The sequence below is a fragment of the Dermacentor variabilis genome, chromosome 1 (assembly GCF_050947875.1).
Source record: "Dermacentor variabilis isolate Ectoservices chromosome 1, ASM5094787v1, whole genome shotgun sequence".
Taxonomy (NCBI): domain Eukaryota; kingdom Metazoa; phylum Arthropoda; class Arachnida; order Ixodida; family Ixodidae; genus Dermacentor; species Dermacentor variabilis.
Genome location: NC_134568.1, coordinates 204,071,824 through 204,087,156, shown reverse-complemented (window position 1 = coordinate 204,087,156; position 15,333 = coordinate 204,071,824). Strand labels below are relative to the sequence as shown.

Below are 15,333 nucleotides of genomic sequence, written 5' to 3'. Positions count from 1 at the left end.
TTCTGAACATGTCGAGCAGTTAATTTTGCTTCACGATAATCTGTAACAAGCGCCTTAACTGACTGAGAGCGTTACCTGACATTACCTGAGTGGCATTACCTATATTGAGTGCTTCTTTAACCTGAAGCAGCCTTGTAAAACGCAATATTAATTCTAATAGGGTAATAAAGCTATTGTTACCTCGTTTTGCAACTTTGTAATACTACAGATATATTGGATATTCGATTCGATATTCGAAGACAGTTTTTTGTCTTATTCGTATTCTATTCGTATTCGAAAATTTCAATATTCGCACACCCCTAGTTAAAATTGTTCTATTTGCCAAAGGCAATTTTTAAAAGTTTGATGCAGCAAAAAAAAAAACAAAGAAGGATATGTAATTAGTGTTTTCAGCTTGCTCATATATACGAAGACAAAAACGTTAGAAATATCAATAATAAGCCCACTATATTTCCGTCTTGTAAATGTTGCAAATGTAGCAGCGTGAATACTATCTCCGTTGCTTGCGACCGACATATGTAGGTCGTGTGTGCTGGGTATTCTCTGTATTACTCAACATTTTTAAAAACGCTACTGTGTCCCCACTCACTAGCTTGAACCATCGGTCCACCGCTGAGTGGGTGCATAATTGATTGATTGATCGAGGAAAACTGAATTAAGCGGAGACTCTAAAGAAGCTTTTTAATGGGACTAGCATTCCTTGGGGAACTTCATCCAGTTTGCGGTATCTAACCTTTTTGATACACGCAGTGACCGAAGTCGCCTACTAGCTTGGGCCACTGTGTATGTTCCCGAAAAATATTGAATTATATTCGGGGGTGTTACGTGCTAGAGAGAGGGAGAAGGGAAGAAGGAAAGGCAGGGAGGTTAACCAGACAGAGTCCAGTTTGCTACCCTACACGTGGGGAGGGAAATGGGGAGTGAAAGAGAGAGAGAGAGAACTTAGGTGTAGGATGTCTATAGTCGGGCACTCAAGTCTGTTGCCTTCAGGTAGCGAAAAACCGCTCGAACTGCTTTCTGCGCTAATGAACTGTGAGGCCAGGCTCCCAAGATCTTCGCTTCCGTAAATGGCCAGTCATCCAGTCTATTCAAGGCACACTGGAGAGTCTCACATTGATTATCGAAGCGAGAACAGTGGCACAGAAGGTGACTGATGGTCTCTTCACACTTGCACTTAGCGCACATTGGTGAATCCGCCATTCCAATACGATAGCTGTAGGAGTTGGTGAATGCTACTCCTATCCACAGCCGACACAGCAGTGTTGCCTCACGTCGTGGAAGATTCGCTGGTAATTTAAGTTTCAGTGATGGGTCGAGGCTGTATAAACGGCACTTAGAGTTCTGTGGTGTATGCTAGCAACCTAACGTGATGGTACGAGCGAGACTGCAAAGCTCTCTTGCAGCGTCGACTCTGGATAAAGGTATAAGGAGTGTCGGTGAGCCAGCCTGGGGACGTCGGGCAGCGTCATCGGCGAGGTGATTACCAACGATGCCACAGTGTTCCGGCAGCCACTGAAATATGATATCATGTCCTCGTTCAGAAGCGCAATGACATGTTTCGTTGATTTGTGACACCGGCTGTTCATAATTGCCACGTCGTAAACTTCGCAAGCTCTGGAGGGCTGTTTTCGAGTCACAAAATATTGCCCATTTGTTGGGCGGTTCTTTTTCAATATATTCGATAGCAGCGCGAAGAGCGGCCAGTTCGGAACCTGTAGATGCTGTTACGTGTGAAGTTTTAAACTTGATGATGACCGACTGAAATGGTAGAACAACGGCGCCCGTAGAATTTTCCGAGAGAGGACCATCCGTGTAAACATGGATTCGGTTAGCGTATGAACTATGCGAAAGTTTCAATGTGATCTGCTTGAGAGCCGCGGTGGTCAGGCTAACTTTCTTCACTATTCCTGGAACAGCAAGGTACACAGGAGGCTTCTTCAAGCCCCTCATAGAGGATGGCGTTCTTGTTGCGGGTGAGTGCCTCAAAGACAAAGAGTGCCGGTTAGCCGCAATTGATCTGGAGAACGCTGCCTTGGGTCTTTTCTCAGGCAAGCGACCGAGATGGCGGTCAGGCACTCTGGATATATGGCGAACATGCACCCGGAGTGCGTCGATAGCTATATAGGTCAATATTTGGTGGTCTCCCGCGGTGGCAATTGTTGCCGCAGTTGAAGCATTTCGAGGAAGCCCCAGACATGTTCGAAGGGCTTGGCCTTGAATGCTCTGTAGGACATGGATGTTAGTTTTGTTAGCATTGGACATCACTGGTGTGCTGTATTGCAAGTATCCTAGGAAGAGCGTCCTGTATAGTTGAAGCATAGATGCCACGGATGTGCCCCACGTTTTACCGGCAAGAAACCTCAGTATATGGGAGATAGAAGTAAGCCTCTTCTTCAAGTATGAGATGTGGGGGCTCCATGAAAGGTCTCTGTCTATAATAACGCCTAGGAATTGGTGAGTTTTTTTGCGTAGGAAAGTGCTTGGTGGTCAATAGAAATGGGGTACCAGGTCATGGGCTTGTGGGTAAAAGCGACTAAGGCGCACTTCTCGGTTGAAATGCTGAGGCCTTGAGCACGCAGGTACGATGATGTTAGGGTCACGGCTTTTTGGAGCCGTGCACGCAGCTGGAGACGCGTAACAGCCGAGGCCCATATGCATATGTCGTCAGCATATATGGAACAGTTTACTGTATGTGGTAGAACGTCGGCAAGTCCAAGGATTACAAGGTTGAACAAAGTGGGGCTAAGAACCCCACCCTGAGGGACGCCACGGCAAGTGTAATGGTCAGCAGTTCGGCCATCTGCACTGTGCACAAAGAAGGATCTTTGGAATAGATAGCTCCGAATCCACCGAAACATGCGTCCACGAATTCCATTATTTTCCAGGGCATCTATGATGGCCTCATGCGTTACATTATCATAGGCGCTTTTCACGTCGAGGAATAGTGCAAACGATATATGCTTGTAGTGTTTTTCTTGTTGTACAGACGTGACGAGGTCGATGACGTTGTCAATAGAGGAACGGCCTCTTCTAAAACCAGCCATGGCCTCGGGGTATACGTTGTGGCGCTCAAGATACCACTCTAGGGGGGTGAGAATCATTCTTTCCATGACCTTCCCAACACAGCTGGACAGCGCAATGGTTTGGTAGGACGCTAGGTCAAGTGGCGACTTTCCCGGCTTCAGGAGTGGTATCAAGCGGCTGGACTTCCACCGCTCAGGAACGACGCCATCATTCCATGACTGGTTATAACATTCCAGAAGTCTGCTTCGGCCATCTTCACCTAGGAGGCATAAAGCAGCGTAGGTGATGCCATCTGGTCCTGGCGACGATGAGCGCCTGCATGTGGCCAGAGCAGCGTCCAATTCCTCAAGTGAGAAGGACACATTCAATTCTGGGAAGCGTGTCGCAGGAGCCTCACCCAGAATTGCGCTATTGATGGTGACTACACTGCCCGCAATCTTCGCAGAGAAATCTTCGGCTATATCGACCTGTGAGCGGCCTTGATGGAGGGCTAGGGCTGAAAACGGGTGTCGTCGCTGTGGAGACGAGCCAAGGCCGCGCACCGTCCTCCATATGATAGACAGTGGCTATCATATAGACAGTTACGTGCTAAAAGCACGATATGATTATGAGATAGGCCGTGGTGGGGAACTCCAGAATAATTTTGACCTCTGGGGTTTCTGAACATGTACTCAATGCACGACACATGAGTGTTTTTTTTTTCACTTCCATTGAAATGAGGCTACCACGACCGGGAATCAAATCCACCACCTCGTGCTTAGCAGCCCAACACCATAGACGCTAAGCCAACCCGGTGCAGGCATGCTCCCGTATAGATAACTTCGCCACTGCGTAAGTGATATTGGTATGTGCCCATTCTTCGCCAATCCCTGAGAGAGGATGTGTCAAGGCGGCGCAAATGTTATGTAGCCTTAAATACCGGGAGTTTCTACGAAGACTTTAATTATTATTTAAAAATAGCCGTTCTGAAATAAAAGGATAGTTCCGTTGGACCCATGCCATCAGTGGTGGCGACCACGGCATGACTGGTGATGCGTAATAACTATTCGCTAATTAACAAAATATTTAATTAACGTTCAAACCTTTAATTTCAGCTGGCTCATTGCAATTGGGAATATTGAAGCGGGCTCTCCGTACCAACCATAAGAACATTTGGATCTGGACAAGTGCGATTACCCGCGGAACTGCGGCAAGACGACTTTCGGCTATCAGAGCGCGCGAAAACGAAACTGGGAAGCTGCAGCTAGCGCAAAGTCGCGCCCCTTGAGGTGACGTTCGGCTTACGTCACCCAGCAGCGGGCAGCTATCGCGCTGCGATAGCGAGGAGCACGGAGACTGAGCGCGCTGGCTGCCCGCTGCTGGCTGCGCGCCCGCTGCTGGCTGACGTAAAAATAACGTCGTCTCGAGCGCATGACCGTAGCCGCCACAGGAGCCTGCATGCTAATGTGTTGACCTCAGAGCAACCCAATAGACGTGCCTATTTTCGGTCTGTGCTTCTAGCCCTCTATGCTCCCTGCCCTCTTAATTGTGACGGCGGATAGCCCACAGAATGACTAGAGCAAAATAACCCGATAATGCTTCCAATTATAAACGTTTCTTGTGACATCGATAACCTAAATACAACGTACGCAATTTTCGTGTGCCCGGCATCAAATTATGATCTAGCTGGCGGATATAGCTGGCGATGAGTTGCGACGGCATGTCCGTGACGTTTCATGTGACGTTTCATGCGACGTTTCGCGTGCCCCGTTTACTTGACCACTTGACCCGAGCAGAGCTGTGTCAGCCCGGTGTGCTCACTACCGCTGGAGCTGCAACACGATGTAGCGTAAGTAATGGTTGCATCAAAATCTCTGTTCCTAGTTCCACAGCTCTGATATACGCTTTCAAAGCAACAAAAGTTATTTCATTAGGTTCCTGGAAACATGCTGCTATGGTGTCTCTTGTTCATAAAGGGAGTGCCTATAGCAAGCTGACAAGCTTTAACTGTGAGCTGAGCACCGACAGAGAGAAAGATAAATTGAATACAGGAAAGGCAGGGAGGTTAACCAGATGCACGTCCAGTTTGCTGCCCTGCACTGGGGGAAGGGAGAATGGGGATGAAGAGAGAGAGAGAGCACAGTTTCGCGCACAGTGGAAGGTTCGCACCGAGTCTACACACGGTTCCCAAGACCTGTCGACTTGAGGAATTTCAAGAGCGCCTTCATGGCTTTTTGTGCCATCGACGCGTGCGGCCAGGGTCCAAGGATCTTCATTACGAAAAATGGTCTAGGGTCCAGCTGGTTCAGTGCTATCCGGAGAACTTCGCGCTCGACGTCGTATTGGGGACAGATACATATGATGTGTTCAATCGTTTCTGCGGTTCCGCAAGAGTCGCACATTGGCCTATCCCCCATTCCAGTGTGGCACGACTAGGTCTTCGTAAATGCCACTCCGAGCCAGAGACGGCACAATACTGTCGCCTCAGAGCGGAAAACATTTTATGGCACTTGTAGCTTTAAGGATCGATCCAGCCTATGAAGATGACACTTCGGGAGGTTAGGAGAAGACCAGTATTTGTGTGTGATAGCTTTAGCCACCATATGAAGCTTTCTTGCAGCGTCGGTTCTTGATAAGGGGATTGTAACTGGTTGAGCATCCAGATGCGCAGACCGGGCGGCTACGTCGGCCAGGTCATTACCAGCAACGCCGGTATGTCCAGGTAGCCTCTGGAATATAATTTCATGCCCTTTAGCGATAGCTTGACGGTTATCTTCCCTTATTTCTTATGTCAGCTGCTCATGAGTATTATGATATTGGGAAAATGCAGACTCTGAAGTGCTGCCTTAAAGTCGCAAAAAATGACCCATTTCTGAGGTGTCTCTTGCAGGAGATATTTGACAACAGCACGCAGGGCAGCAAGCGATGCCGCTGTTGATGTAGTCATGTGAGACCGTTTGAATTTGATCGTGGTTTTCATAGCCGGAATGACAACGGCACCTGAAGAGCTGGTAGTTAAGACCAAACCATCGGTACAGATGTGTATTCGGTCCCCGTATGTCTCATTGATTAATAAATGAGCTGAGCACGGAGTCTGCGCGCTCGATCCAAGGTATACGTAAACTGGTAGCGAAGCTTTTATAGAAGCCCACAGGTCAAGAAAATGGCGGCTCGTTGCAACCGTCGCCATCTGCGTATCAGGGGGGACAACTCACAGCAAGCAAAAAATAAAAATAAAGGAGACATCACATGCGGAAATAGCAGTGACGTCAACGTCTTATGCTGCTTGGCGCGAACGTTTAAATTCTTTCAGCGTTCGGCATTTTGACGGCTACACCAGCAGATATTTTTCTTTTGAAGCTGAGGTGAGCTTGTGACTCACCTCAGCTGAAGCGCCAGCATGTCATTAAACTATAGGGGTATGAATGAATGTTTGGAGTTTAGTGGTGCAAGGGCCAGGTATAGTCAAAGAGCGCCATGTCAGTGTTAATGAGTGCGCAGGGACGTGATGAGCTCTATGAAGTTGACGTGACGTGGCTGTAAAGGGACCTAAATTGGTCACTGTAATAAACTACAGGAGTGGGGTATATCTTAATATGAACATAATTAGATTATGAGATTTTACGTGCCAAAACCACTTTCTGATTATGAGGCACGCCATAGTGGAGGGCTCCGCAAATTTCGACCACCTGGGGTTCTTTAACGTGCACCTAAATGTAAGTACACGGGTGTTTTCGGATTTCGCCCCCATCGAAATGCGGCCGCCGTGGCCGGGATTTGATCCCGCGACCTCGTGCTCAGCAGCCCAACACAATATGAACATAATTAGGCTCTTATTAACAGCAATTGCTCTAGTAGGCTTCTTACGAAGCTGAGGGAATAGGATGGACATAAATGACACTGCCACAAAAGTTTCAAAAGCAACTTCACTTTTGTTCGTCTAGAATAATGAAACCAATGTAATTCACACAACAAAAGATATGTTTCAATGAATGAAAAGTACTATGACCAGCACACAGTCCTAATATATAGCAATATATGCGAAACCTTTTCACAGAATCATTTGCAATTCCGTGGGACACCATGTATTGATGTCCAACAGTTATAAGACAACATTGCCCCACATTATCCTTTAGAAAACATTCGACTTACTAATTATGCTGCTCGTCGGACACTCAGAGCCACGTGTTACGGAGAGTGAAGAAACATAGAGCGACGTTACTGCGCGGAGCGTTCCGCATTTATCGTCACAACGAGACACAGCGCGTCGGATGCCGCAGTGTGAACTTGCACGATAAAAAACAGAAACTCTGCACTCACACCTTTCGCCAAATAATGCCATGTGCCATGCGCTAGGCTACGCAAAATTTGAAGTGAAGCGCACGCCACACTTTGAACAAACATACATGAAAAGGAAAAAAAATAACTAGGACGAAACCGCGGTGTTCAAGTGAGCAATGCCATTCCACACGACATAGCAGCTGGCTTGTACAGCCTTGTCTAGTCTTACTCCAGGATCACTGGTTCGTAGGGGCCACCAGGAACGAATAATTGTGAAATAGAAAAAACTATATATTTGTTATTGTATTACAGCAAAAATGTTTGAAACGGAATATTTATTCGCATGACCTTATTTTGATTAAAAATTGTCGAACATTTATTTTTCACATGGGTTTTCTAGTTTCAGTGTTTGTACCACCCCTCACCTTGTCGTTCTTCAATCGCGGGTCACTACCTGGCATCTCTGGCAATGGATTTCGGCACACTTTTCGTTACAAGCTGCGCGACCTATATAGATGGACCTTGCTCGACCTCTGATACCAATACGATTGAGCAATAGGTGCAAAAGCAGTAGTGTCGCCGCTGTTTGCAGTAGGTTCCTGAATTTCGAGCACGTCAAAGTAGAAGCAGCGAAGCAGCCATTAATTAATGGAGACGTTAACTAGCCATAAGCGATGGACGCAACGCATCAACACTGCTGTTATAAATTGTGGCTAACTACGTTTCGCGTCGCATGCAGCCGTCGCTCGTGAACCGGCGCGACAGTGGTCCTCGTCGTATTGCTTGCTTCGCACCTCATATTTGATTACCCTATTCCCGTTTTGTTTGTTTCTTTCTTTCTTTCTTTCTTTCTTTCTTTCTTTCTTTCTTTCTTTCTTTCTTTCTTTCTTTCATGGAACAGTGTTTCAAGCATACGTCGCTATGTTTACATTGAAGGGACAGCGGATAGGAAACCTGGGGATTGGCATCGAACAGGGCGTCATATTAGGCGGAGGGATACAAATATAAAAGCGTATTCGGCCATGTCGACATATGTTTGTAGTTTTATGCTACCTCATGTAGTCGTATAAGCCGTATATGCGGCCTGCGCAAGCATTTGTAGGAATCAAGGGCATATGCGTACTTGAACGATACTCAGTGTCAGAACGGCATTTAGAGGCGTTTTGAAGTGACTGGATATTGGCGTGAATTACGGCGTACAGGCGACAGTGATGTACAATGCGAGGGAAATTTATCGTATTTTGAAGTATTTTCCGGGAAATCAACAAGGTACTATTGCGCTCAGTACGAGCTACAACGCACTACCGCTTTGCCACGCGTTTCGCTTTGTAGCTCATACTGAGAGCGATAGTACGTGCAACGTGTACATAAGAAAACTTAGCGGGTCCATCCGACATATTTTTTTTTATAAAGTACGTCGGAAGTATCTTTAGAGACTTCCTTTTTTTGACACGGAGAGAAAGATTATCATTGCGGACTTAACACAGCTGTTGTATCCTTGCACAGTCTTGAATTTTCCGAGATATCTGCGCATTTGCATGCAAGCTTCATCGAAGACCACTAAGCGTCCAGCCGACTTTAAAAAATTATGGGCTTTTACGTGCCAAAACCACTTTCTCATTATGAGGCCCGCAGTAGTGGAGGACTGCGGAAATTTCGACCACCTGGGGTTCTTTAACGTGCACCTAAATCTAAGTACATGGGTGTTTTCGCATTTCGCCCCCATCGGAATGCGGCCGCCGTGGCCGGAATCCCTGCACACTTCTAAGGTCGCTGGTTAGTCGTTCCGATTTATCCTTCTTTCCCCTCTCCTCATCCGGTAGTGAAATGAACACAGCTTACTTCTACGATTCGGAAACTCATTTTTCGAACTCGTCTGCGGCATATATAGTAGTGTCAATGTAGGTTCTTCAAGGAGACTGTCATTAGGGCATGAGCACAGATATGATAATAAATACCATGACAGCATGCAACGTTCATTAAGAGAATGCACGACAATAAAAGAAAAACGCCACGAATACCTGCATGCTAAATTTTCGGCCACGAAGGTTTTCACAGATTTTAGTTGAATAAAAAAAATACAGAAGTGTAATAAGCGGGATACTTGCTTTGTCTCGAAGTCGTATTGGCTCAGTGACGACCTTCTAGAAACCTTCTTGAGGTCCTTGCAGATGTCGCAGTCGACAGGTGGCATCATGCCGTTCTGAATTTTACCCGGCATGTCCACGACGCATGGCTCAGATTCAAGCTTGTGCCTCTCGACAAATAAAGAGACCCAGCCTTTTTGGGAAAGAAGACTGTAGCGCCAAAACTGAAAGGCCACTCCAACCACGAGTAACGCAAGCAGGAACCTCACACACCGGCAAGGTGGCTTCGCGTTTCGGATGAAGCCAGCGAGCTGGCCGAGCAGCCGCGCTAAGAGACAGGGAGATGTGCCTACACGCTGAAGTCGTTTTACGCTAGGCAGTTCGCACAGCTCCTTTGGAGACAGCCCGAGTGCCAAGGCTTTGCTGTGAAGCTCCATGAACCTGGCTTCGTAGTCCAGCAGTTTTTTATGAGGGGCTCTTTTCGGGAGGGCCTTTTTCTGGAGCTGCATCACAATGACAAACTGCTGAGGGCTACAACTGTCTGGCACTTCTTTTGCACTCGTGACTAATCACTACCAGGCACCGCTTATAGAATGTGCTTTGCTTGATGTTTTTTTTCTGTGAGCTTTAGTCTGCGACGAATCACGCGTAACGCGACCCCGTTTCCTAATGAAAAAAAGATTTGTTGTCTTCTAGAGAAAAAAGAAAAAGAAGTAGTGCAATGGTGTCGCCCCGGAAAGTGGATTCTCTCAGTAATTCTCGATGGAGAAGCACACTATGAAAGCGAAGCACCTAGGCGTTAGCTTTAGCCACTTCTTTACGCAAGACAAAAAGTAACGCCCCAGAAGTGACGCGACCTACCTTTCGCTAATGGGGATTTCGCTGCACTCACCCAGTGGGCGCCAAAACTTCCACCTGAACTCCCCAGGTGTTGCCTGCCAGAACGCTTTTGTCTAAAGAGCAGCACAGAACTCAAATTGGAGCAGACCTGCGAGAGACGAAAAGCCGCTTTTGCAAAGAACGAACGGAAAACGACGACGGGACAACGTCAAGCGCTGACGGGTCAAGGGAAGCAGCAGGCTCCTCGGTCCTCCGCAGTCGCTTGTGAAAGGGCGGGGCGATGCACGCATCCAGTGCAGCGCATGCTCTCGCCACTTCCGATGCGGCGGCGTACATGCGTGCGCGTGTCCGTGAGTCGAAAGCTTACGAACGTCTTAGTGGGCCGAAGCGCAGAGCTGCAAGAGGCGATTAGAGCTACGGCGGATTTGCTATCTAGCCTCCGCAGGGAGAACAAACAAACGCTAGCTTCGCTGTTCACAGAAGCAGGGTGAAGCTACCCGGAAAAAAAGAAGAAAAGATGTCAAAGAACGTCCAAACTAAGGCGCTGAAACAATAAATACATCATAAGCGCAGGGCCTTCGCAATAAGGAAGAGCAAAAGTGTAGCTGAAGGGTAATCGCGAAGGTCACGTTAAGTTCAATAGATCATTAGAAACTCTAGGATCAGAGGTAGTAGCGTGTAAAGAAGACATTTGAAGGCACCACATTATTTTTGTTTCACTGTAACTCATACTAACGCCCTTGACTTAGGCAATGCGACCTAACACAGACGGAGGGAAAGAAAATACTCTGCGTCAGTTCGCGCTGCCTAAGTCAAGGATGCATTACCAACTTGCCCAGCAAACCACCCTTTTGAATTAACGTTTTCGTCTAAAATAACAGAAAACATGGGTGACAGCCCCATTAGTGACGTACCACATTTTATATGTACCTTCGCGAATTCTCGGTATGAATTTTGTAGCATTCCTGCTGTAGCCACCGTCGCAGAGGGCTTTTATTAATTCCTACCCCCACCCCCCCTGCCCTGCTTGTTCTTTCTTTTCTTTTTGTTTTTTTTGCTCGAACACTTCAATGAATGCAAAAAATTGTGGCAATGACCACTTTTATTCCGTACTACTTCAAGTAAGCACGGCACGGACACAACTGCGATCTACGCAAATTTGTTCTAGGGATAGGTAATGTTAAAGGCTTTTTCTGATCATCGCACTCCATTATTAATAAATGTCGAAACTAACATTCGCAGCAGCGAGCCACGAAGGCCACGTGACTGACGCGGTCGCCAAAAGACGGTCGCAAATGGCCCGAGAAATTATCGACCAGGCCCCGGAGAAACTCACTATACTAGCAACATACCAAGAAATCACTCGACACTACATACTCAACTGTAGAACACTCCCACCACCGCATCCACATCTCACGAAAACGCAAGAAACACTCAGATTGTCTCGCACCGAATGAAGCGTTCAGCTCGTGTTCCGTACTCAATATGACGAACAACGTAAATACAGCGAACAGCTAGGAACACTCAGGCACATTCTTATAGATTGCAAAGAAAATCCAGACATGCCTCCTCTACCCCCTACACCTCACCCCAAGAACAGTGGGAGACAGTGTTGCCCAGCTCCCGCCTCTTGGGCCAGATCATGTCGGTTGAGAGGGCGGTCGCAGCCAAGACGACGCAAGGATTCCCCTCAAGAGGAAACGATTCCTGCAAATCAAGACATCCAAGAATCAAGATGTTCTCTCTCTCTCGAAAAGTGACTGTTTTGGTTTAGTCACTAGGGCCCCTGAGTTTTTCAGCTCTATGGCTGAAGTCGCAAAACTGCTGAACCAATCAGCTGATAGTTGTAGCAGGATGTCGGGTAAGGCGGAGTGCATGGATTTCTTGAAAAAACATGATATGCGTGGTGCGTCGCCGCTAACCGGGTTTCATAAATTTGGCATTGCACTGAGGAGCTGACACATTGGTGGCACATTTTCAGTAGTTCTAACAAGATCTCCATCGAGTGAAGGCCAGAATAAAAGAAGTGGAAAGCAGCGAGAAGCAGGCATGTGTTACCATGATTGGGTGCTGACTCGCGTGTTCCTGGACTGTAAATTAAATGGCCCAATACCTGACCTTACTACGCTTAATAAATTGGTCGGAGACATGCCTGCCTCCCATTGCGGTCAGTTCGGCATCGTTTCAGTAAAAAACTTTAAAAAGTATATATGCATCCCCACAGAGAAGGACCTAAACAGAGACCCTAAGGATTTCATGACAGTGATCCCAACGTACTCCGACATACAAAATTACCATAGAGGGACGAGGATCAGATATCCCCCGCCCCATAATACACTCACTCAACAACAGGCAGTTTCCTGGCGAAAGCTGCAGACAGGAACTTTCCCAAATTTGCATATATTAAGCAAAATGTTCCCGAGTCAACACAGGGACACATGCCCGTGGTGTGGCGCAATACCCACACTTTATCACATCACATGGGAGTGCAATACGAATAAGGCATTCCACAAAATAGAAAATCCGAGTGCGGAGCAGTGGGAGAGCGTGCTCTCCAGCGGCGACCCTAGCCTCCAACGAAGGCCGGTGGATCATGCCCGACGAGCAGCCACGCTCAGTGGTGCCCTGGAATAGGGGCGCCAACCATGCAGGCCGGAGATCGTCATCAACCAATAGAAGATGAAGACATCCGGCCCGACCGCTGAATTACTCTTTCTAGAGCAATAAAGTTTACTTCCTCCTCCTCCCAATTAATTTTATTGAGAAGATGCAATTTCATTCACGAGCAGGCCGAATATTTTAACTCGTTTACATTGCCCAAAAGTGATTTTCGTGGAAACAACCTTGGCGCCCTTGAATGCCCCCGTCCACGAGTGTAACATTGTATGGCCACACTAACAAGGAACTTGATGATGTCTTTCTAAATAAAGCCGAAATTTTCCCTCTCAGTGCCTAGGCGATCTTCTGGACGACGACCTCGTTCAGCTTCAAGTACAGACGGTGATTGTGACTGATGCTTCGGTTTGGTTTTTGTGGGGGGGAAAAATGCGCAGGCGACGGCGTAGTGTCATCGTTCCTGAATTGGTCTTTTGAATTCGTCTACCTGACTTCACGCTCATCATTCAAGCTGAAATCGGCTAATTTCGAGGATGTGATTAATGTTAGGCACGATGAGTCGCCAGAGCACAAGGCTGAGCAGTTCCGGTAGAGTGATCCAGGTTACCCACGAGTGGGGAATAGATGGGGGCACGTACCAGCCGTCTGTAAAAGAAAGTTGATCTCCCTCTTGCATTCTCACGTCGAATCGTGGACGGTTGCTTTAGCTCCGCGTAAGTTACCTGCCTTCTTTGTCATCAGCCATAATCACAACAGACTTTCGGACTGTTTGCTCTTCGCCAACCGCGCAATATATTTATCAAATGCATTAGAAGCGTCCTGTCTTTTAGCCTCGCATTTTAACCTCACTTGTTTTCAGTGGGAGCGAGGTCATAGAGGTGTAGTTAAAAATGAATATGGTGGCTCACTCTCGATAGCATCACATATGATGGTCCTCTGATTACTGTTTTACGAACATCGGCGTAAGTCTTAGTGACATTGTTTAGAAGATTTGGTGTTATTAGTAACTCTGACGAAATCTTTATTGACCTCTTTTGAATTTTTGCCCTTATACTATTTTTCATCCACAACTTCTTCAGACAAATCGAGCAATAGGAGCCAAGCTTGCTTGGCCTACATTTCTGCGAGACCAAAGCATTTTCGACTGTTATTAAGTGTCCGGAACTCCCAGTAGAAGACAGAAGAAAAATAGCGTACTAAACGAAGTAACGTAGACATGCGCAGCATTGCTGATTAATTGCACGGTACCACCAGCTACGAGCTACACGTCAAGAAGTACTGGGCTCTGTCTCTGTGCATCACTTAGCTCAGCGTGCGTGTCGGAAGCAAGAAATACAAGTCACTAACCTGGCTCTTTATACAGACATCTTCCTTTATGCTATTTTCCAGCGCAAAAAAAAAAACACACACAACAACGATACAGACGAGACAAGACAAAGCACTGTGTCTTGTCTCGTCTATGTGGTTGTCCCGTTTCTGACACTGTAAAATAGCCCTATGTGAAACCGCCTAGCCCAACAGCACAATTAATCTTGCGAACATGATTATTTTTTATTTCTTCTACCATTGGGGGGGGGGGAGGGTAGCGCCACAGTTCACGGGCGGGATTTGTACAATGATGCTAACAGATGGTATCGAGTTATGAAATCAAGTTCTCGCAAATGAATTGTAATAAACATATTTTTCTTAAGCAGCCTCATGGAACCAGTTCCCTTGTCCGGGAACCAAAATGAGAACACCCGGGTAAGTTGCGAGAACAAAACGAGTTCAACCGGGCGACCAGTCAAAACTTAAGTGCGGTCTCTGGCCCCCAGCCCTTTGTATAGGACCGCATTACATACGATAGTTACTGCATAAACAAGTTACAAAAATATTGCTTCCTTGTTCTTGCTAATGTTTGTTCACAGTATCACTCAAGCTGAAACTTCTAGTAAGCTGAAGCTTTATTTGTCATTTCCAATGGGGAGGCAACGTTCCAAAGGCAGATACAGGGCACCATAGACTTCATTTTCATCTTTTGGCGCAGAGACAGGGTTGCCTGTGCTCGTTTGAACGCCAGCGGTCCGTGAGTTCCACGGTGGGGGTTTTGCGTCGCCTCGAGAGATGGCGTCACGCTCCATGGCTCCTCCTTCAGGCGATTTTATTCTTATAGCTGGGCAGTGCGCTCTTTCTCCCTGGCATCTTTCACTGCCTGGCGTGCCGCGTTCAGCCTGGTTGTCTTCTTCTACCTGGGCAGCGTCCATATGAACTGGCACACAGTATGGCGTGGTGCGGTGTTGTGCGGTGTGCCGTTGCGAACATGCACTACACCCATTTTAAGATTGTGGCTAGTGTCACTCCAAGCAATCTGATTTGCCGGTTGCTATTTCATGCTTACATATACTCTCGATTACGGGAGAGCCAGCAATTCTTCAGAATAGAATCTAGCCTTTCTACACACACCACGTTCACTGATGTCGAGTCATGGAGTTCGCACGTGGTAGTACTTAAATTAAATTATGGGGTT

The 15,333-nt window shown here is 47.0% G+C and overlaps 1 protein-coding gene across 1 annotated transcript in view; it reads right to left on the bottom strand.

Moving 5' to 3' along the window:
• LOC142558838 (bifunctional arginine demethylase and lysyl-hydroxylase PSR-like) overlaps positions 1-11,855 on the bottom strand; it is a 49,521-nt gene extending 37,666 nt beyond the window's left edge. Inside the window, exons 1-2 of the mRNA XM_075670810.1 lie at positions 11,801-11,855; positions 9,393-9,564 (exon numbers count right to left, since the gene is read on the bottom strand). Coding sequence (XP_075526925.1) covers positions 9,393-9,564; positions 11,801-11,855 — 227 coding nt within the window. The remainder of the gene's footprint in view (positions 1-9,392; positions 9,565-11,800) is intronic.
• Between the last annotated feature and the right edge of the window lie 3,478 nt (positions 11,856-15,333).